The 23,899-nt window shown below is 43.3% G+C and overlaps 1 protein-coding gene across 1 annotated transcript in view; it reads left to right on the top strand.

The window, feature by feature from the left end:
- The window catches only part of GABBR2 (gamma-aminobutyric acid type B receptor subunit 2), a 366,883-nt gene that overhangs the window by 221,000 nt on the left and 121,984 nt on the right, over positions 1–23,899 (top strand). Inside the window, exon 7 of the mRNA XM_033858335.2 lies at positions 303–539. Coding sequence (XP_033714226.1) covers positions 303–539 — 237 coding nt within the window. The remainder of the gene's footprint in view (positions 1–302; positions 540–23,899) is intronic.

Below are 23,899 nucleotides of genomic sequence, written 5' to 3'. Positions count from 1 at the left end.
ATTTTTCCTTCAGCCTAGTCTTGGCAGACAGCCAGGGTTCAGATGCCAGCCCCACCACTCACTTGGGCCTAGGCAAGTTGACTTAGGATCCTGAGTCAATTTTCTCATCTGTAAGTAAATGGAGATAAGAATAGTACCACCGTACAGGGTTGTTGTGGGGATTAGATGAGATAATGCACATTTAAGAGCCTAGCACCGTGCCTGGCTCACAGTAAGCTTTGGGGAGTGTCAGCTTTCAGCACTGTGTGCCTGATGTCCCTGCTGGCTATAACCTGGTGTCCCCTGGTCTCCTTGTTTTCCAGACGCCACAGCAGTATGAGAGAGAGTACAACAACAAGCGGTCAGGCGTGGGGCCCAGCAAGTTCCATGGGTACGCCTACGATGGCATCTGGGTCATCGCCAAGACGCTGCAGAGGGCCATGGAGACGCTGCACGCCAGCAGCCGGCACCAGCGGATCCAGGACTTCAACTACACGGACCACACACTGGGCAGGATCATCCTCAACGCCATGAACGAGACCAACTTCTTCGGGGTCACGGTCAGTCCCAGGCCCCTGGGCTCTGCTTTCCTTAGTGCCCCTTAGAGACATACAAGGCGAGAGGGGCTGTGTCACAGGCCCTCTGATATACAGTCCATTTCCTCAATTGTTGAAATAACTTCCTGTGGGCTTTACGATTGCAGGGCTGCTGAAACGGGCACATGCGGTAACGCTCTCTGACATGTTGAGAAACTGCTTCTCTATAACTCATGGATTAGAAAGGCCATAGTGAGTTGACCGCACACAGAGCAGGTAGAATCCACCAGGTGGAGGGGTGGGGTGGGCCAGCAGAAGCTCTAGACCCAAAGTCAGGTTCAAATCCTGAGCCTTCACTTTCAAGTTTCCATCTTCAGACCACGGAGTTTTCATCCCCAAAATGGGAATAATACCTACCTGGCAAAGTAGTCATAAAGATTAGCTGTTACAAATTAAAAACTGCTAGTGTTTGTTGAGCAAGCTACTTGCTCTGAGCTTCAAGATTCTCAGCTGGGAAATGGGGATAATAATATCTGTCTTGCACGGAAATCAGGAAAATTAGCCGTGATAAGAATCACTGTTATTTCTTGAATGCTCATTATGTGCTAGATATGTGCTAAGCCCCCTCCATGTCCCTCTCCACAGCCCCTGAGACCCCTCCCTCAAAAAAGGCTCCACAGAGCACCAAATACCCCAGAAGTCCTTTCTGTCCATGGCGCAAATTCACAGACTGAGCCTTAGAGTGGGATGAGATTTGCCAGGGGTCCCACCAGTAGCATTGTGGCAAAGCTGTCTCAAAACGTGGGTACACTTTATGTAGATTAGCTCGATGATGTATGCCTAATGCTAGGCCCGGGTAAGCACTCAGTAAATGCTAGTGGTGGTTGTAGTTAATAATGGTCTCACTGCGTCCGTATGCCATCTGTAGGAAGTAGGTGCTATTATCATCCCATAAATGTGAGGAGCCTGAAGCTCAGAGCATTTAAGTACCACAGCTAATCAGAGGTAGAGCTGGGATTTGAACCTGGGTCTAGCTCTTAATTGCTGCATCACACTACCTTCTGGTAATGGCCATAAATGGTAGTTATTCATGTCTCATGATGATGTATTTGTCACTGACTCTGCTCCCAGAAAATAAGGAAAATTTGCTTAAAGAATAGGTTGAAATGGACTCTAAAGTGCTGTCCTTTGTTCTAATTTGAAGAGTCATTTAGAGAATCAGTCTCTCTTGGAAGTAAATAAGATGAGATGATTTGTGTATTTCTTACATGTCCGTGTTCTTTTGTGCGTACGCTCAGGCTTGCTTTGTTGGTCTGACAGGCCAGGGCTTGTTCAGGTGCTGAGTGTAGACTGTGGTGTGGACGCCAAGGTAGTAAAATGGGCTCCTTGTCCTGGAGCCTGTGGTCCAGATGCAGGGTTGAGACCTGGACTCACATGACAGGAAGAGGTTAAAAGTGCTCAGCACCGGCTTCCCTGGTGGCGCAGTGGTTGAGAGTCCGCCTGCCGATGCAGGGGACACGGGTTCGTGCCCCGGTCCGGGAAGATCCCACATGCCGCGGAGCGGCTGGGCCCGTGAGCCATGGCCGCTGAGCCTGCGCGTCCGGAGCCTGTGCTCTGCAACGGGAGAGGCCACAACAGTGAGAGGCCCGCGTACAGCAAAAACAAACAAACAAACAAAAAAAAGTGCTCAGCACCATAGGAGACACTGTGTGAGCCCAGAGGGATTTCTGTGACCTTTGATGAAATAGTCATGGAAGGCTTTTTGGAAGTGGCAGCATTTGAGCTGTGCCTTAGACATGCAGAGAGGGGCTGGTGGTCCGGCCAGATGGGGCATGGTGAGCACGGGAAAGATGCACGCGTGCAGCAGGTACGGTTACTTTGTCGGGAATATTGGACGGGAGGATGATGAGACTGGGAAGGTAAGTTGGGGCCCAGTTCTGTAGGGAAAAGCTAAGGAGGCTGGCTTTTATCTTAAAGGCCAATGAGATTCTCCAAGTGCGCCTTGACCAGTAGTACCAGCATCTCCTGGGAGCTGGTTAGAAATGCAAATTCCTGAGCCTAACCCCAGACTCACTGGATCAGAATCTCCAGGGTTGGGGTCGAGCCATTTGTGGTTTAACAGACCCTCCAGGTGATTCTAATGCACACTAGAGTTTGAGAACCACTGCTCTGGGCGTTGGGGAGCATTGAGGTTTGCTATAAGAAGGATATTTCTACATTCCTGAATAGAGCCTCTCTTGACCTGAGACCTGGGCATCTGCTCCACAGTTTAGAAGTAAAGGCTCTAATTAGTCATCAGCAAAAGACATGTCTAGACTAGACTCAGACTAGAAGCTTTAACAACTTTCCTTAGCCCAGTGGTTTCAAAAATTCTTTTTTTATCCTCAGAACCTTTTGTTATAAAATTTTACCTAGTGCCTGGTGTATAAGATAAATTAAGGAGATTCTCCAGTGAATGGAAGAAGAGCCCAAAGCCCTGCCTGATCAGCCCCCTCCATGTCCCGCCCCACAGCCCCTGATACCCCTCCCTCAGAAAGGCTCCACAGAGCACCAAATACCTCGGAAGTCCTTTCTGTCCATGTTACAAATTCAGAGACTGGTCCTTAGAGAGGGGTGGGATTCGCCAGAGGTCCCACCGGTCGCATTGTGATAAAGCTGTCTCAAAGTGTGGATACACTTTTTCAGGTCATTGTCACACTTTGTTTCTTATTTTATAGAATGAATTCATAGCATCCCAAGTTGAAATGGCCGGATAGAGAGCTACAGAATCTAGGAAGCCTCTCATAATCCTAGAACTCGGCGTATTGTCTAGATGCCTGATGTACCTCAGGTGGAAATCATTTATAACTACTCCTAAGTGCTGTCAAATAATACGTAACCCCTACTTGATGAGCAATTCGACGAGGCTGCCTGAAATGCTTTACCCAGCTTGAAGATGAGTTTCTTTTTAATGGGAAATTCCTTGACACATATTTTTGCCGGCTCTGGTTTGTGACTCATAATTCAGCAAATGTCAGAACTGAAAGCGATCTTAGAGATCCTCAGATTTAGCCCCTTTGGGTTGTGGATGAGTATCTGAGGTACAGAGGGGGAGTTTCAAAGTCACACGGAAAGAAGGTTTGATTCAGGCAGGACGGTGGCTCCGATGGGCCTGCCCCAACCATACTCCATGCCCTCTCCCTTCTCCTTGTACAAGTCCTCCGTTAGTTGAGAAAGAGATTGTAATAGTGAAACATTTCTTCAGGGTTTTTTTCCCTTCCTCCTTATCCCCTTTGTCACATATTAATATGTGCTTGTCACTGGGCTGTAGACAGGTTTCATTAAAATTGTCTTCTGATCAGAGAAAAAAGACCATCTTCTGACAAAATAAAAAGTGTCCCTGTGATCCAAGGAGACCACGGAAGGCCAAGTTTAGCCATAAATAAAGAGTTAGGAAAGGAACAGGAGGTAGAAATAAATTGAAGCATTTTCTGTTTGCTGAAGGGTTTTCATTATACAGCACACACGGTATCCATTTTTCCACTCTCAGGCAGACACTTTATTCTGGGTCACCCTCATTCAGCATGTTTACTATACGGAAAATCGTTTAAACGCATTAAATTAATTATATCCATGACTCAATTTCAATTGATTCAGTATGCACTCTCGCGTAGGAGCTGGGCCTGTGGCTGCCGGTTGGCGTGTTGAAGAAGACATTTCTTCCAGGCATCCCAGATCAGGAATCTGGCTTAGCTTGGGGCCCAGCATTCTTGTATTTTCTAAGGAGCTCTCCTCCCAGCTACCCTCCTCAGAGAACACTGAGAACGAGATCTGTGTCCCCACCTACACACTGATGGCCTAGGGGTCCTGCCACCTCTGATTCCCTGAGTTCTGGCCCTGTCATTACCTCTCTCTGGTCTGCAGATTTCAGAATGCTTTCTCACCTGGAAACCCTTCTTCTGCCAAACATGTGACAGAAACTCAGGCTCGAATTGGCTGTTAGGTCTCCAAAGCCCAGAGCATTCTGAGAATCCCAGCTCAGCAGCGTTCATCTAGAGCAAGGATTCCTAAACTTCTATGTATATGAGAATCTCCCAGGGAGCTTCGTTAAAAATTCAGATTTCCTAGCCCTGCCTCAGAACTTCTGATCCAGTGGCTTTGAGGTAGCACCAGAACATATCCATTATTAACAAGCAGTCCCGGTGAGTCTCAAGTAACAGCCTTGAGAATTGCTTGGAGCTCTGTTGGATGTTGACGTGCACGCACGCACACACACACACACACACACACACACACACACACACACACACACACACACACACACACACACACACACACACACACACACACACACACACACACACACACACACACACACTTTTTGATTTTAAACCTGTCAGAGATGTATTTGTTCCTCCATTCATTCGCTCCTTAGCAGACCCTGTGCTGGGAGCATAGAGAGGAATAACATGGTCTGTCCCTCAAGGGCTCCCTGCCCAGTCAGGGAGAGACAGTAAATGAACAATTGCTGGGCACTGTTCAAGGTCAACCCAACACCCTTGGAGGGAGAGCTTCATTCTGCTTATGGGAGTAAAGACCAAGGAGCTGTCCTCGATTTTCACAGTTCAGTGAGCAAAATTCCATGTGTGGGTAACTGCAAGGTGCCTGTGCTATAGGTTCTCCCTGTGCCATGTGCTGGGGAGCAAGGGTACAGTGCCAGGCTCCCCCCTCCCCAGCACTCAGGGCCATGTACTGTGGCTTAATAGACTCCTCCAAGTAGGCTTTTCTACCAAAGAGGCACTAAATTCAACACAAGCTTATATCCATAACCCTTCAAAGCTGGCTTCAGAACATGTGCTAAGTTTCCAGGTGAAAAAATCAAAGCTTAAACTTTCTTTGGGTGATCATTTTTTAATTCCTCCCAGTTTCAAGTCTCTTTTAAAAAAGGTGATGTACCAGATCTCAAAATGGACACATCCTTTGAGTATGTCAGACCAAGATACAATGGCTCTAACCAGCAGTATTCCCCCTTTAGTAAATGTTTCTTCTGGCTTGTCTTTTTAAACGACACCATATTTACTTCGTGGTGCCTATGACAGAGGCTAAATTAATAGAATCTCATTATACCCTATTGTGAAGGTGTAATGTGTGTAATAGTTTCTCTGGGAAGTCACTGAGAGTATGCACCCCAGGTTTGGCTGGGGGCTGTGAGGCTTCCGAGAGCACCTGGCCATAGAGAAATTGAAAGGGCTTCTGGTAATATCTTTGATTGTGAGAAGAGGGCCCATTCTTGCTAAACTATTTCCTGTGATCACCTCCTCACTCCCTATGGGTGGACCTCATATAGAAGCAGTCACAGCTGCAAAGAGGGTGACCCATGAGTTCCTCCAAATAATAGACCCTATCTTCATCCTCTGCCCAGCCTCTCTCAACCAGCTGTGAGTCTGGACATCTCAATTTAACATCTGTCAGGAGAGGCCTGCAGCCTTAGGTTCAGGCAGTCACCTCTGAAAGCTGTTATCGCTAATTGGTCTCACCAGGAAGGTGATGAAGACAAGCAGGTGGCAGTTTTCAGAGTTTATTGATCTATTTGTGTTTGTTGCTGAAGAGCGGGAATCCAGCCTTTGCCAGTGTGTCCCTTAAACTTCAAGTTTTTATGCAAGATTTTTAAAAAACTATCTCTGCTAAGACTCAAATACTGCCCCCCCTCCCCCGCTAACATTTTACCTGAAAAGAGGACATCCTAGAGTAAGCTCAGTTTGGTTGGGATTGCAGACACTAAGTTCTTGGAACCAGGTGGTTAGAGGAAGCCAACCAGCTCCTCATCCCAGGGAGATCGTGTGTTGGCTGAAGCCCCATTTATTTCACAACCACTGTTGCCTGGCCCTACTGTGACCCTGAAGTTGTGCAGTTGATTTTTTATCAAATAGGAAGCTACACTACGCACACGCACATGCACACACACACACACACACACACACACACACACACACACGAGTGAGTTAAACATCATCTTGTTCAAGTCGGCCCATCTCTCCTGCCTCTCTGATCTTTTGGGGTCCTGGTTTTATTCTCCAATACAGAAGCTTCCCACCAGCCACCCATTCGTGCCTTATATTTGATATCATCATTTAGCCTATAGATTTTTTTTTTTAGGTTGAATTTGAGTGAGACAAGAAACAGAGCTCTAGGAGCTCCATCCAGAGGTAGAGAAAACCCTACCAATTTAGGATTTGACCCCTTTGGGGGCTGGTCATTCAACCAGTCATGACTCCATCCCCTGGACTCTCATGATTCCACCTGTTTCGATTTTATCCTTGACGCAATCACTAGGGCGCTTGTCAGAAGCTTTGCCGTGGTACGAGTGTGATGTGCCAACTGCATGTCCTAGAAAATGGGGCTTGTCCCAGTGACCTCGTGCTAGCTCCCAACGCTACTCAGGGTTTTATGTTCTAAGAGACCCTCTTTCATGAGCCTTTCTTGGCTGTTACCCAAGATCAACAGCAAACCCTTCCAGAACTTCCTCTGCACCCCACTTGTCTCCACCCCATCCCAGACCCAGGGAGTTCCACTGGAATTGCATTATACACAAAGTTAACATAGGAGCTGGTTTGGAAACCTAATCTCTCACCCTTTATTCCCTGGCTAAGCAGCCCATCCACAAACTCAGATAAAATGCACATTTCCTAGGGCATGGCCAGTGAAAACTGTAATAGGAAATGCAGATTTGAAAAGTCAGGCAAAAGGAGGCCACAGTCCAGTCCAGCACTTTCCCTGTGTGACCTCAAAGAAATAGTTTACCTTTCTGTGCCTCAGGTTCCTCCTCTATGCAGGGAAATATAATCTACTTCATAGGGTTGATATGAGAATTAACGACTGTGTTTAGCACCCTATAACTGCATCATCATCATTACTATTATTATTATTACTACCACTGCTATTACAATAGTGATTTTTCAAAGCACAGTTTATGTGGGTCTTAATCAAGGAATGTTCGTAATCAAGTCCAACAATCATTCTCTACCTCCTAAGTGCCAGTCTGTTTCACATACATTATCTCATTTAATTCTCTCAACAATAAACAAATCTATGAGCTTGTATTAAGTTTGCAGGAACACTATCGAGTTCTCTACCTGCTGCTGACATTCACTCTGAGGATTTGATAGTCACCTTAAATGTGGAAGGCATCTGCTCACAGACTTCCCTCTGTTCCTCCCTTTAGTCTAGCTCCATGCCACTCAAAGTCCCATGGCCCTAAGAATTATCACTCAGCATCATACACAAAAAGTAACGGAGCAGATGCTGTTGGTGCCCAGCCAGACCTTCTGGGATCCCTTTTAGGGGTTTGGTGAGGTTTGCCCATCCCCCAGCTGTGCAGGTACCCCTGCTAATATCCCACACCTTGGGCGATTGGAGCCTTCAGGCCTGGAGGTGCCTGGGATTCACACCCCACCCCCCAGCAGCCTGCAGCGACGACTGGCTGGTGTGGTGGTATGACACCAGCGCGATTCGCCTCCAGGGCTCGCTGGACGATTAGGCTGAGACTTGCCTCGCCTGAAAACACATCGGAGCTTGGCCTCTTCCCTTTTCCTCTCTCACTTACAGTTTTCTCCTGAGAACATGTCTTTAATCAATCGCTTGCACACGATTCCCTGTCCTAGGCAGTACTTCTAGGGGACCCAATCTAAGACACCTATGTGTCTTTATAGAAAATTTAAACATTTTCAAGAGGGAATTTTTACTGTAAGCTAATTGTTATCTCTGTGTTAAGTTTAGCACCAATCCCCCCATCACCTCCCCCACACCAGGTAGAGGGTTCCAGACTCATGTCCCTTATATGCCATTGCACTCTGCTCCTACCCCTGCCTCTTGCAGTCAGCCTGTGGGAGAGCCATATTCATATCCTCCAATGAATTAGCAGCTCCCAGATTTGTAGCGACCACAGTTTTTCACCCCTCTGGTTCCCACAGTACTTCGTCTACTGCTTTACACCTGGAAGATGCTCAGTAAACACTGGTAACCTTGAGTTAACTTTGTGGGGTTGAATCTGCACATGATTGAGAAATTCTGTCACACTCTCCTACTCTGCTGCCTTCCAGGATTCTATAAACTAAAAAGACTTTTTCTACCCAATAAATTATCAGAACTGACAGCAGAAGTATTAACAGGGTCTATAGTTCTCGAATCAGCTGATAGCAATGCCCAGGTTATTGCTCTGATAATTGAAGCTGGTGTTACTGTTTCACACAGGTTGTGGAAATCTCCCCGACGTGTGTGTGTGTTGGGGTAAGGATGGGGGGCTCTTGCTGGGATGGGATGAGAAACCCATCCTTTACCCCCTCCCCAGTCTCTCCCATCAGCATCTCTCTAGGGCTCAAGTCCCAGAGCCTGAGAGGGAGGGGGAGTTGCTCATGGGCCCTCTGTGACTTCAGACTGTCAGGAGCATTTCCTAGAGGTAATTAATTGCTAGTAATAAACAACTATAATAATAATCCTCGATGTGACTGCCCTGTGCTCAGGGTACACTTATGGTCTCTATCTCCTTCGTTCCTCAATGCAATACATTCATTAACATCATGCGAGCTCCTACTGTATCCCAGGCACCATCCTGAGCACTGTACACGTTCTTGAATGTGATGCTCAGAACAGCCACCCAGCAGGGGATGTGTAATTTTGAGTGCCAGGAGCGCTCCTCCCAATGAGCTGCATCTGGCTCTTTAACCAGTGTCACATCTTTGTCCACATGTCACTTTCGCAGTGGCCTCCCTGGCACCCTATTTAAAATTGCAGTCTCACCCCTTTCGTTCTTCTTCACAATAGTTACCCCACTTGACGTGTGCCCTGTTTTACTTATACACTGTCTGTTTTGTTTTCTGCCGTATCTCTGACTTAGAACTGAGTGCCTGGGATATAGTAGGTGCCTAATAAATATTTGTAAATGAGTTGATGATTTAGATAATCAGCGACCATATCATTATTAAAAAAAAAAACAAAAACAAAAACAGGCTGAGCAGGTAAATGATTTACCCAGCATCCTATAGGTAGCCAGTGACAGAGTTTATTCAAAGCTGCCCAATCTGGCTGACTCAAAAGCACATGTTCTTTTTTTTTAACATCTTTATTGGGGTATAATTGCTTTACAATGGTGTGTTAGTTTCTGCTTTATAACAAAGTGAATCAGTTATACATATACATATGTTCCCATATCTCGTCCCTCTTGCGTCTCCCTCCCTCCCACCCTCCCTATCCCACCCCTCCAGGCGGTCACAAAGCACCGAGCCAATATCCCTGTGCCATGCAGCTGCTTCCCACTAGCTATCTACCTTACGTTTGTTAGTGTATATATGTCCATGCCTCTCTCTCGCCCTGTCACAGCTCACAAGCCCATGTTCTTAACCATTTAGGTGTCAGGTCTATTAATGCAGCTAGCATTCCCAGCACCCCCTATCTGCCAGGCCTGGGCCAGGCCGGAGGAGTAAAACTGTCCAAACAACCATAGGAGATGCAGGGGAGGGAGAGCAGGAACCACTCTCCCCATGTTAATAGTGGAGGATATTATGGTCCCCTCTCTGCACTGGGTTATATATGTGTCCGTCTGCCCTTTCCCACTGGACAGTGAGCCTTTGAGCCCCTTGCCTGGGACTGGGGCCTGTAATCCTCTTTGTACCCCTGGTGCCTTATATCATACTGGCACTTAGTCTGTGAAACACATGTTTGTTGACTGAATGAATTAGGAAATTGTAGCTCAGCAAGGCAAAGCTATGCTTGGATCCCACGGTGCATAGCTGGTGAGCCTTGTTCAGATCTACATCCTAGGTCTTCTGATTCTAAATGCAAGTGTCTCCAAATCCTGTGTTCTTGGGTGCTGCTTGGCCGCTCTCCCCCCGTTTATTTAAACACAATTACAAGTGACTGCAGATAATGTACAGCACGGGGAAGAAACCTACTCCTTCTGCTGTTAGATAAATTTGAAAGATCAAAATAATGTGGTTTAGCAATTTGTTTGAATTGTTGCCTAGTCTTCCAAAGCTTGCAAGTGTGATTTCCTCAAGTCAGGGAAAAAATAGCTGTTTCCTTATGAGAAGCAGTGTGGGGGAGTATATCATCTTATGAGAGCTTCAGCAGAGCCCTATGTTCAGATTGTGTCCGGGTCCCTGAGAGAAACACACAAAGCGAGGGCTCAATGACATGGTAGTTGTAGTAACATTACTGCAATGACAAATGTCATGATAATAGGAATAGCTAACAGTGTTGAGTGCTCACTATATGGTGGGTACTCTGCTAGGTATTTAATGTATTAAATGCTAGGCATTTAATACATTTAAGATGTATTATCTCATTTAGTTCTCATAATAACCCCTGTTGTGAGTTGAATTGTGTCCCCCCCAGAATCCATATGTTGAACTCCTAATGCAAAGTATCTCAGAATGTGACCTTATTTGGAAATAGGGTCATTATAGATGTAATTAGTCAAGATGCGGCCATACTGGAGTAGGATAATCCAATACAACTAGTGTCCGTATAAAAAGGGGAAATTTGGAGACAGGCATGCACACAGGGAGAACCCCACGCAAAGGTGAGGGCAGAGATGGAACAACGCCTCTATAAGCCAAGGAATGCTGACGATTGCCAGCAACCTACCAATAGCTGGGGAACAGATTCTCCCTCACAGCCCCCAGAAGGAACCAACCCTGCTGACACCTGGATCTTGGACCTCTAGCTCCTGGAACTGTGAGACAAGAAATGTCTTTTTAAGTCACCCAGTCTGTGGTATTTCATTACGGCAGCCCTGCTAAACTAATATAACCCCACACAGTGGAGACTGTTATTATCACCATTTTGCAGGCAAGGAAACTGAGAGGTTAAATAGTTTACCCAAGGTCACAGAGCTCTTGAGAGAAGAGCTGGGATTTGGACACAGGTGTTCTAACTTAGACCCTCACGTGTAAGTGTCATCCTGCACCTATACAAGCTCTCCTCCATTAGGGGGCAAAAGAATCAGCCAGAGGTGAACAGAGCTGAAATGAACCAATGAGACCATCACCCCCACCACCTCACTTTCCAGGTGGGGAGATCGCGGCCCTTGAGGGCCTGCTGAATAATAATAAGGCTGAAGCCAGGACCCTGGCCCCTCATTTCTAGTTGGGGACCCTCCTTGATGCCCAGCTGCTGCCATCTGGAGGAATGTTCTACACATCTCAGTTTGGCTAGATTATCCTGGAAGCAGTAAGCAGTACCTTACGTTTGACTCACTTCTTCCCTGACTGGGGAGAGGGAGGGTATTTTACTACCCTCTTTTTCATGTGTGTGTATACACACACACACACATATTTCTTTTTCTGATTACTAAAATAATACACGTTCATTATAGAAAATGTAAAAAGCACAAGACAAGCACCAAAAAGAAAATCAAGTCACCCGTAACTTCATCATTCAGACAGGCCTGTGGAGTACTGTAAGCACTTATACTTCACGCTCAGATGTGCTCTTTAAAAAAGAAAAAAATTTCCTTTCCAACCATTTGTTTTGATCCCTCACATTATAAAGCTTCTTCTGTGGCAGTGGTTCTCACTCTTTGAACCCCATCTTTCCTTTTTTTAAAATTACGATCAAATATACATAACATAAAATTTACCATTTTAACCATTTGTAAGTATACAATTCAGTGACATTAAACATATTCTCACTGTTGTGAAACCATCAAGACATCCATCTCCGGAATGTTTTCCTCTTCGCAAACAGAAATTCTGTCCTCATTGAACAATAACTCCCCATTAGGTGTGATCATTTTAAAGCTATTATTTATTATGAGAATATTTATTAATTATTTTCAGAAGTGTTTGTAAAGATATCATAAGTAATTTGCTAACTAATTTTATAGGGAAATTGTAGTATTTGCAAGCTATCTCTAACCAAATAGTTATTAGCCCAGCAAAAGTTTGGTTGCCTTTTCATACAGAAACCTAAGAATGTACATTTTTAAATGTTGAGAGTATAAATAGTGAGCAAACATTTTAAAGTAAGTAATGTAGTTAAACATTAGTGATATTCCCACTATTGAGGAAAATCCTTAGATAAAGATATACCCAGATCCTGTATGGAAAACATCTGAAGAGGTCCATAATACATCCCATGCATTTCTCTCTGCTTTAGGCCAGAATACCCCCTCAGTGTGTGTCCAGGTATGTTAGCCTGTGAGCTTGCTAAGCAGGAGGGAAGTTTTCTATGATCAGGGGAGGACAGCTGACATAAATTTCAGCTGACAAGTTGCACAGCCTTGAACACTGATGGATGCCGGCTCTGCCTGTGTGTGCTCGAGCAGAGGTTACTCAGACACACTCTGCGCCCGCCTGGCTAATGGCCACCCCTGAGCAAGGCGGGTGGAAGAAGCTGAAAAACTCCATATTCTCATGGAATTGCAACACACCCTCACCCCCTTTCTTTTTTCTCAATGGAATTCAATCTTCCTAGAATTCTTGCTTAAACCAGTATTTGGTAACGTTAAACTAAAACAAAGCAGCCAGTTATTTTACCAGCAAAATGGGTTTATACAGGAGCAGCAAAGAATCGCAATTCAGGACATGCAGCTAAGGCAAACCACTTACAAGTCCAGTTCAGCAAGGGAGAGGAAACTCTTTTATAGAGGAGAAGGGGAAGTTGGGAGGGGCTGTTATAAACAGAAATCCATTGGAGGAAACTGAGAGTTCGAAGTATAGTGGCTTTTTATTGGCTGAGTTGTGACAGTCTCTCATTGACTGAGCTGTTGCCGGGCAAGGAGAAATCTTCTTTCCTCCTGCTGGTGGTATTAAAGTAGGGTTACTTCCTGCCAGAGATGCAAAGCATGTCTCTTCCTGTTGGGATGTATATTGACAGGGTGAATATAATGAGTGAGTGATTTGTGTGTGAGAGCTCCCCCTTCTGGCCTCCCGAGGACAATTTAGTGAAATTTTATTAATTTTCACAGCGAGTAGAGACCTGGAGTCTAGAGAGAGCAGTGTAAATTCTGGAGGGGGAGCTGGGTGTGGGGGTAAGGCGGGGAAAGGACTGGGAGGGGGAGGTGCCCACTTTTGTCTTCCTAGGAGACAATAGCATGAAATACTTAGGAGCACAGTCTCTGGAGACAGACTTCCTAGGTTCACATCTATAAAATGGGATAACACCTTAGATTGGGCTCCCTGTAAACAGACTCAGGGACAGAGTCTTACATGCAGAAGGTTTGTGGGAGAATGAGCTTAGGAAATATAGTGTAAGGAAGTGAGGGTGGCAGGATTGGGCAGAGCAAGAAGTTGATCTGAAGTTTGCAACTGAGGACGCAGCTGATCCTAGAGGAGCTCTGGAGCTGGGATGGCCCTCCGAGTTATCCAAAGGCAGGCACGGGCCCTGAGCCTTTGGATATTTTCACCAGCCAGTCACTGGCCATGGATGGGCCCAGGAGGGGTGTATCCTTGGGCAAGGCAGCTCCCCACGGTAGAGGGATAGCTGGGACCCTCAGTATCCAGTATTCCCAGGAGTTGGGGGATGGTGCTTTAGCCAGAAAAAGGGAATCTGAGCAGAGTCCCCCAGTATCCCTGACAGATAACAACAGGGTGTACCTTAAAGGGTTGTGGGGATTAAAGAGGTTTAGGCATGCAGAGTGCCTGGGACATCCTTGCTAAATTAGTGCGAGGATGATGGGGAAGGATGTATTTGGATACCAGTTGCACACAGTCCTCTAGACCCCCAAACACCTATAATTAATTTTCCAGGAGATATTGGGGTTGGTGGATCCCCATATCACTGCTTCAGTTGCATTCTTGCAGCTCTTGCCGTCTTTGGTAATTCACATTCTCACATTCATAGGCACAGTAGCAAACATACTCACATGTGCGCGCGCGCACACACACACACACACACACTCCTAAATGTGTGATTTATGGGTATTCGTGTACATTGTGTGTATAGCAATTTATCAATCTATTCCACTGGTTTTCAAACTTGTTTTTCAAAAGAGATTTTACGGGCTTTACACATAAGCCCCAATATCATTGTCCCTCATTTAATATTTACATTAAAATTACATTTAATATTACTTTTTTTTTTAATTTGCTCCTTGGAAGACTTTGTTAACCCTCCCTTTTTATTTAAAAATCAGCAAGCGAATTTCTGCAGGAAAAAAGATGAAGCAAAGGCTTAATGGGGAACCTGGCCCAAACCATCATTTCAGCTCACCCTGGTCAGGCCTCTGAGAAGGGCCTGAGGATGGCGGCCATGGTGGCAGGTCCCCTGACAGTGCCTCAGAGGCAGGAGAGGGGGATGATCTTACCTGGCACCCAGACCTACATTCTTTTTTTTTTTTTTTTACATCTTTATTGGAGTATAATTGCTTTACAATGGTGTGTTAGTTTCTGCTTTAGAACAAAGTGAATCAGTTATACATATACATATGTTCCCATATCTCTTCCCTCTTGCGTCTCCCTCCCTCCCACCCTCCCTATCCCACCCCTCTAGGTGGTCACAAAGCACTGAGCTGATCTCCCTGTGCTATGCGGCTGCTTCCCACTAGCTATCTACCTTACATTTGGTAGTGTATATATGCCCATGCCTCTCTCTCACTTTGTCATAGCTTACCCTTCCCCCTCCCCATATCCTCAAGTCCATTCTCTAGTAGGTCTGTGCCTACATTCTTTTTTTTAAAAAATAAAGTATAGTTGATTTACAGTATTAGTTTCAGGTGTACAATGTAGTGATTCAATATTTTTATAGGTTATACTCCATTTAAAGTTATTATAAAATAATGGCTACATTTCCCTGTATTGTACAATATATCCCTGTTGCTTTTTTATTTTATACATAGTAGTTTCTACCTCTTAATCCCCTACCCCTATCATGCCCCTCCCCACTTCCCTCTCCCCACTGGTAACCACTTGTTGGTTCTCTATGTCTGTGAGTCTGTTTCTGTTTGGTAATATTCATTCATTTGTTTTATTTTCTAGATTCCACATATAAGTAATAACATCAGTATTTGTCTTTCTCTGTCTGACTTATTTCACTAAGCATAATACCCTCTAGATCCCTCCATGTTGTTGCAAATGGCAGGATTTCTTTTTTTTAATGGATGAGTAATAATATTCCATTGTATGTGTATGTGTATGTATGTATATATATATACACATATATATTTGTATATATATGTATATATCACACTTTCTTTATCCATTCATCTGTTGATGGATACTTAGGTTGCTTCCATATCTTGGCTGTTGTAAATAATGCTTCTGTGAACATTGGGGTGCATGTATCTTTTTTTTGTGTGTTACATCTAAGTTTTATTTATTTTTTTTAACACGTTTATTGGAGTACAGTTGATTTACAACAGTGTGTTGGTTTGTGCTTTATAACAAAGTGAATCAGCTATACATATACATATATCCCCATATCTCCTCCCTCTTGTGTCTCCCTATCCCACCCCTTTAGGTGGTCACAAAGCACCGAGCTGATCTCCCTGTGCTATGTGGCTGCTTCCCACTAGCTATCTATTTTATGTTTGGTAGTGTATATATATCCATGCCACTCTCTCACTTCGTCCCAGCTTACCCTTCCCCCTCCCTGTGTCCTCAAGTCCGTTCTCTACATCTGTGTCTTTATCCCTGTCCTGCCCCTAAGTTCTTCAGACCCTTTTTTTTTAGCTTCCATATATATGTGTTAGCATACGGTATTTGTTTTTCTCTTTCTGACTTACTTCACTCTGTATGACAGACTCCAGGTCCATCCACCTCACTACAAATAAATCAGTTTTGTTTCTTTTTATGCTGAGTAATAGTCCATTGTATATATGTGCCACATCTTTACCCATTCATCTGTCAATGGACACTTAGGTTGTTTCCATGTCCTGGCTATTGTAAATAGAGCTGCAGTGAACATTGTGGTACATGACTCTTTTTGAATCATGGTTTTCTCAAGGTATATGCCCAGTAGTGGGATTGCTGGGTCATATGGTAGTTCTATTTTTAGTTTTTCAAGGAACCTCCATACTGTTCTCCATAGTGGCTGTATCAATTTACATTCCCACCAACAGTGCAAGAGGGTTCCCTTTTCTCCACATCCTCTCCAGCATTTATTGTTTGTAGATTTTTTGATGATGGCCATTCTGACCAGTGTGAGGTGATACCTCATTGTAGTTTTGATTTGCATTTCTCTAATGATTAGTAATGTTGAGCATCCTTTCATGTGTTTGTTGGCAATCTGTATATCTTCTTTGGAGAAACGTCTATTTAGGTCTTCTGCCCATTTTTGGACTGGGTTGTTTGTTTTTTTGATATTGAGCTGCATGAGCTGCTTGTATATTTTGGAGATTAATCCTTTGTCAGTTGCTTCATTTGCAAATATTTTCTCCCATTCTGAGGGTTGTTTTTTCATCTTGTTTATTGTTTCCTTTGTTATGCAAAAGCTTTTAAGTTTCATTAGGTCCCATTTGTTTATTTTTGTTTTTATTTCCATTTCTCTAGGAGGTGGATCAAAAGGATCTTGCTTTGATTTATGTCATAGAGTGTTCTGCCTCTGTTTTCCTCTAAGAGTTTTATAGTGTCTAGCCTTACATTTAGGTCTTTAATCCATTCTGAGTTTATTTTTGTGTATGGTGTTAGGGAGTGTTCTAATTTCATTCTTTTACTTGTAGCTGTCCAGTTTTCCCAGCACGACTTATTGAACAGGCTGTCTTTTCTCCATTGTATATTCTTGCCTCCGTTATCAAAAATAAGGTGACCATATGTGCATGGGTTTATCTCTGGGCTTTCTATCCTGGTCCATTGACCTGTATTTCTGTTTTTGTGCCAGTACTATACTGTCTTGATTACTGTAGCTTTGTAGTATAGTCTGAAGTCTGGAAGCCTAATTCCTCCAGCTCCATTTTTCTTTCTCAAGATTGCTTTGGCTATTTGGGTCTTTTGTGTTTCCATACAAATTGTGAAATTTTTTGTTCCAGTTCTCTGAAAAATGCCATTGGTAGTTTCATAGGGATTGCATTGAATCTGTAGATTGCTTTGGCTAGCAGAGTCATTTTCACAATGTTGATTCTTCCAATCCAAGAACATGGTATATCTCTCCATCTGTTTGTATCATCTTTAATTTCTTTCATCAGTGTCTTATACTTTTCTGCATACAGGTCTTTTGTCTCCTTAGGTAGGTTTATTCCGAGGTATTTTATTCTTTTTGTTGCAATGCTAAATGGGAGTGTTTCCTTAATTTCTCATTCAGATTTTTCATCATTAGTGTATAGGAATGCAAGAGATTTCTGTGCATTAATTTTGTATCCTGCTACTTTGGCAAATTCATTGATTAGCTCTAGTAGTTTTCTGGTAGCATCTTTAGGATTCTCTATTTATAGACTCATGTCATCTGCAAACAGTGACAGCTTTACTTCTTCTTTTTCAATTTGGATTCCTTTTATTTCTTTTTCTTTTCTGATTGCTGTGGCTAAAACTTCCAAAACTATGTTGAATAATAGTGATGAGAGTGGGCAACCTTGTCTTGTTCCTAATCTTAGAGGAAATGGTTTCAGTTTTTCACCATTGAGAACAATGTTGGCTCTGGGTTTGTCATATATGGCCCTTACTATGTTGAGGTAAGTTCCCTCTATGCCTACTTTCTGGAGGGTTTTTATCATAAATGGGTATTGAATTTTGCTGAAAGCTTTTTCTGAATCTATTAAGATTATCATATGGTTTTTCTCCTTCAATTTGTTAATATGGTTTATCAAAACATTGATTGATTTGCGTATATTGAAGAATCCTTGGATTCCTGGGATAAACCCCACTTGGTCATGGTGTATGGTCCTTTTAATGTGCTGTTGGATTCTGTGTGCTAGTAATTTGTTGAGGATCTTTGCATCGATGTTCATCAGTGATATTGGCCTGTAGTTTTCTTTCTTTGTGATCTTTGTCTGGTTTTGGTATCAGGGTGATGGTGGCCTTGTACAATGAGTTTGGGAGTGTTCCTCGCTCTGCTATATTTTGGAAGAGTTTGAGAAGGATAGGTGTTAGCTCTTCTCAAATGTTTGATAGAATTCGACTGTGAAGCCATCTGGTCCTGCGCTTTTGTTTGTTGGAAGATTTTTAATCACAGTCTCAATTTCATTGCTCGTGATTGGTCTATTTATATTTTCTATTTCTTCCTGGTTCAGTCTCAGAAGGTTGTGCTTTTCTAAGAATTTGTCCATTTCTTCCAGGTTGTCCATTTTATCGGCATATAGTTGCTTGTAGTAATCTCTCATGATCCTTTGTATTTCTGCAGTATCAGTTGTTACTTCTCCTTTTTCATTTCTAATTCTATTGATTTGAGTCCTCTCCTTTTTTATCATGATGAGTCTGCCTAATGGTTTATCAATTTTGTTTATCTTCTCAAAGAACCAGCTTTTAGTTTTATTGATCTTTGCTATTGTTTCCTTCATTTCTTTTTCATTTATTTCTGATCTGATCTTTATGATTTCATTCCTTCTGCTAACTTTGGGGGTTTTTTGTTCTTCTTTCTGTAATTGCTTTAGGTGTAAGGTTAGGTTGTTTATTTGAGATGTTTCTTGTTTCTTGAGGTAGGATTGTATTGCTATAAACTTCCCTGTTAGAACTGCTTTTGCTGCATCCCATAGGTTTTGGGTCATCGTGTTTTCATTGTCATTTGTTTCTAGGTATTTTTTGGTTTCCTCTTTGATTTCTTCAGTGATCTCTTGGTTATTTAGTAGCATATTGTTTAGCCTCCATGTGTTTCTATTTTTTACAGAGTTTTTCCTGTAAATGATATCTAGTCTCACAGCATTGTGGTTCGAAAAGATACTTGATATGATTTCAATATTCTTAAATTTACCAAGGCTTGATTTGTGACCCAAGATATGATCTATCCTGGAAACTCTTCCATGAGCACTTGAGAAGAAAGTATATTTGGTTGTTTTTGGATGGAATGTCCTATAAATATCAATTAAGTCCATCTTGTTTAATGTGTCATTTAAAGCTTGTGTTTCCTTATTTATTTTCATTTTGGTTGATCTGTCCATTGGTGAAAGTGGGGTGTTAACGTCCCCTACTATGATTGTGTTACTATCGATTTCCTCTTTTATGGCTGTTAGCATTTGCCTTATGTATTGAGGTGCTCCTATGTTGGGTGCATAAATATTTACAACTGTTATATCTTCTTCTTGGATTGATCCCTTGATCATTATGTAGTGTTCTCTTCATCTCTTGTAATAGTCTTTATTTTAAAGTCTATTTTGTCTGATATGAGAATTGCAACTCCAGCATTGTTTTGATTTCCATTTCCATGGAATATCTTTTTCCATCCCCTCACTTTCAGTCTGTATGTGTCCCTATGTCTGAAGTGGGTCTCTTGTAGACAGCATATATACGGGTCTTGTTTTTGTATCCATTCCGCCAGTCTATGTCTTTTGGCTGGAGCATTTAATCCATTTACATTTAAGATAGTTACCGATATGTTCCTATTACCATTTTCTTAATTGTTTTGGGTTTGTTATTATAGATCTTTTCCTTCTCCTGTGTCTCCTGCCTAGAGAACTTCCTTTAGGATTTGTTGTAAAGCTGGTTTGGTGGTGCTGAATTCTCTTAGCTTTTGCTTGTCGTAGAGGTTTTAATTTCTCCATTGAATCTGAATGAGATCCTTGCTGGGTAGAGTAATCTTGGTTGTAGGTTTTTCCCCTTCATCACTTTAAATATGGCCGACACTCCCTTCTGGCTTGCAGAGTTTCTGCTGAAAGATCAGCTGTTCACCTTATGGGGATTCCCTTGTATGTTATTTTTTGTTTTTCCCTTGCTGCTTTTAATATTTTTTTCTTTGTGTTTAATTTTTGATAGTTTGATTAATATGTGTTTTGGCATGTTTCTCCTTGGATTTATCCTGTATGGGACTCTCTGTGCTTCCTGGACTTGACTGACTATTTTCTTTCCCATATTAGGGCAGTTTTTAACTATAATGTCTTCAAATATTTTCTCAGTCCCTTTCTTTTTCTCTTCTCATTCTGGGACCCCTATAATTCTAATGTTGGTGCGTTTAATGTTATCCCAGAGGTCTCTGAAACTGTCCTAAATTCTTTTCATTCTTTTTTCTTTGTTCAGCTCTGTGGTAGTTATTTCCACTATTTTATCTTCCAGGTCACTTATCCGTTCTTTTGCCTCAGTTATTCTGCTATTGATTCCTTCTAGAGAATTTTTAATTTCATTTATTATGTTGTTCATCATTGTTTGGTCTTTAGATCTTCTAGCTCCTTGTTAAACGTTTCTTGTATTTTCTCCATTCTATTTCCACAATTTTGGATCATCTTTACTATCATTACTCTGAATTCTTTTTCAGGTAGGCTGCCTATTGCATCTTCATTGGTTTGGTCTTGTGGGTTTTTACCTTGCTCCTTCATCTGCTGTGTATTTCTCTGTCTTCTCATTTTGCTTAACTTACTGTGTTTGGGGTCTCCTTTTCGCTGGCTGCAGGTTCGTAGTTCCCTTTGGTTTTGGTGTCTGCCCCCAGTGGCTAAGGTTGGTTCAGTGGGTTGCGTAGGCTTCCTGGTGTAGGGGACTGGTGCCTGTGTTCTGGTGGATGAGGCTGGATCTTGTCTTTCTGGTGGGCAGGACCACGTCCGGTGGTGTGTTTTGGGGTGTCTGTGACCTTATTATGATTTTAGGCAGCCTCTCTGCTACTGGGTGGTGTTGTGTTCCTGTCTTGCTAGTTGTTTGGCATCGGGTGTCCAGCACTGTAGCTTGCTGGTCGTTGAGTAGAGCTGGATCATAACATTGAGATGGAGATCTCTGGGAGAGCTTTTGCTGTTTGATATTATGTGGAACTGGGAGGTCTCTGGTGGACCAGTTTCCTGAACTCGGCTCTCTCACCTCAGAGGCACAGGCCTGACACCCGGCCGGAGCACCAAGGCCCTGTCAGCCCTACGGCTCAGAAGAAAAGGGAGAAAGCAAAGAAAGAGAGAGAGAGAGAGAGGGAGAGGGAGGGAGGGAGGGAGGGAAGGGGAGAGAGAGAGAGAGAGAGAGAGAGAGAGAGAAAGGAGGGAAGGAAGGAAGAATAAAATAAAATAAAGTTATTAAAAATATATTAAAAAAAGAAAAAAATTAAAAGTAATAAAAAACAAAGAAAGAAAAAAGAAGAGAGCCACCAAACCAAATATCAAATCCACCAATGATAACAAGCAGTAAAAACTGTACTAAAAAAAAACAAAAAACAAATGGACAGACAGAACCCTAGGACAAATGGTAAAAGCAAAGCTATACAGACAACATTACACAAAGAAGCATACACATACACACTCACAAAAAGAGAAAAAGGAAAAAGTATATATCTATATATAAGAAAGAAAGGAAGAGAGCAACCAAATCAATAAACAAATCTACCAATGATAATAAACTCTAAATACTAAGCTAAGATAAACATAAAACCAGAAACAAATTAGATGCAGAAAGCAAACCCCAAGTCTACAGTCGCTCCCAAGGTCCACAGCCTCAATTTTGGGAGGATTCGTTGTCTATTCAGGTATTCAACAGATGCAGCGTACATCACGTTGATTGTGGAGATTTAATCCACTGCTCCTGAGGCTGCTGGGAGGTATTTCCCTTTCTCTTCTTTGCTCGCAGAGCTCCGGGGGTTCAGCTTTGGATTTGGCCCCCCCTCTGCATGTAGGTCACCTGAGGGCATCTGTTCTTCGCTCAGACAGGACGGGGTTAAAGGAGCAGCTGATTAGGGGGCTCTGGCTCACTCAGGCCTGGGGGAGGGAGGGGTACGGAATGTGGGGTGAGCCTGTAGCCACAGAGGCCAGCATGACATTGCAACAGCCTGTGGTGCGCCGTGCGTTCTCCCAGGGAAGTTGTCCCTGGATCACAGGACCCTGGCAGTGGTGGGCTGCACAGGGTCTTGGGAGGGGAGGTGTGGTTAGTGACCTGTGCTTGCACACAGGCTTCCTGGTGTCTGTAGCAGCAGCCTTAAAGTTTCATGCCCGTCTCTGGGGTTTGCTCTGATAGCCGCAGCTCGTGCCCATCTCTGGAGCTCATTTAGGTGGTGCTCTGAATCCCCTCTCCTTGCTAGGTGTATGTATCTTTTCAGATTACTGTTTTCATTTTCTTCTGGTATATACCCAGCTGTGGAATTGCTCAATCATATGGTAATTCTATTTTTAGTTTTTTGAAGACCTACACTCTTTATTTTAATAGCTGTGTTTGATTTTAATATGTACTATAAAAGTATAACTAGCATTTAAAGTAGCGAGATGTTTTCTTTTTTAGTTTTTTTTAAAGAGGCAGATATTTAATAAAAGCACAGATGGCTACAAAAATCGTGAAGGTGGCACACGTATTATGGAGGTTTCAGAAACAGTGACCTCCTTAGTACTTTGTATTTACATTATCTTGAAAAGCACTATGGCTTTCCTCTAAAAAGGTTAAGAAAGGAATCATAAAAGAGTGGGAAAGAGAATGAGAGAGAGACAACAAATGAGCGACTGAGCAACAGCAGAACTTTGTTTTCCTTGCCCAGCTTGTGTAGTTAGCAAAGCAGCAAACAGTAGTGTACTTTTACACATGAGTTTTTTGTTTTTGTTTTTGTTTTTGTTTTTTTTTGCGGTACACAGGCCTCTCACTGTTGTGGCCTCTCCCATTGCAGAGTACAGGCTCCGGCACAGACTCCGGACGTGCAGGCTCAGCGGCCATGGCTCACGGGCCCAGCCGCTTGGTGGCATGTGGGATCTTCCTGGACCAGGGCACGAACCTGCGTCCCCTGCATTGGCAGGCGGACTCTCAACCACTCCGCCACCAGGGAAGCCTTACACATGAGTTTTTGATGGTAGGGTTAGTAGCCTTTTTGTTTAATGCCCTTTCACCACATTCGTGTGGTGTTAGTAATAAAATGTGTTTGGCCAGGCAGTGAGTGTCCATTAAACAAGACAAGAGCCAAGCTGCTTTGGGTGAAGCCGCCTGTGGTGGCCACTGAAACATGGTCCTTGAACCCAAGCCACATGATGTGGAGAGCCTTGCATTAGTCCCTACTGTGCCATCATTTTGATCCCCAAGTAGTTGGCTAGCTTTACAACAGGCTTCTACTACTCACTCCTTGAGAGCGGTGTCTATCTGAGATTCATCTCTCTGTTCTCAGGTCCTAGCTCACAGTCTGGCCTATATTCGAGTTCCAGCTGATAGTAAAGGAACAAATACGTCAGAAATATTTTTATGACCACCCCTGTCTCCAACCTCTTCAACATCTCCTCGGGGCTTTATGCATAGCAGATATACAGGAAAGATTTACTAGCCAGTTGAATGGGTGAGAGGATGAGTGGAGGGCTGGCAGATGAGTAGATAGTTGGATGGCTGAGTGGATGAGTGAATGGATAGATGGATACGTGGTAGGTGAATGGATGTAGATGAATGGATGATGGAGAGAGA

The sequence above is a fragment of the Tursiops truncatus genome, chromosome 6 (genome assembly GCF_011762595.2).
Source record: "Tursiops truncatus isolate mTurTru1 chromosome 6, mTurTru1.mat.Y, whole genome shotgun sequence".
Taxonomy (NCBI): Eukaryota; Metazoa; Chordata; class Mammalia; order Artiodactyla; family Delphinidae; genus Tursiops; species Tursiops truncatus.
This window is presented reverse-complemented; position numbering and strand designations above follow the sequence as displayed.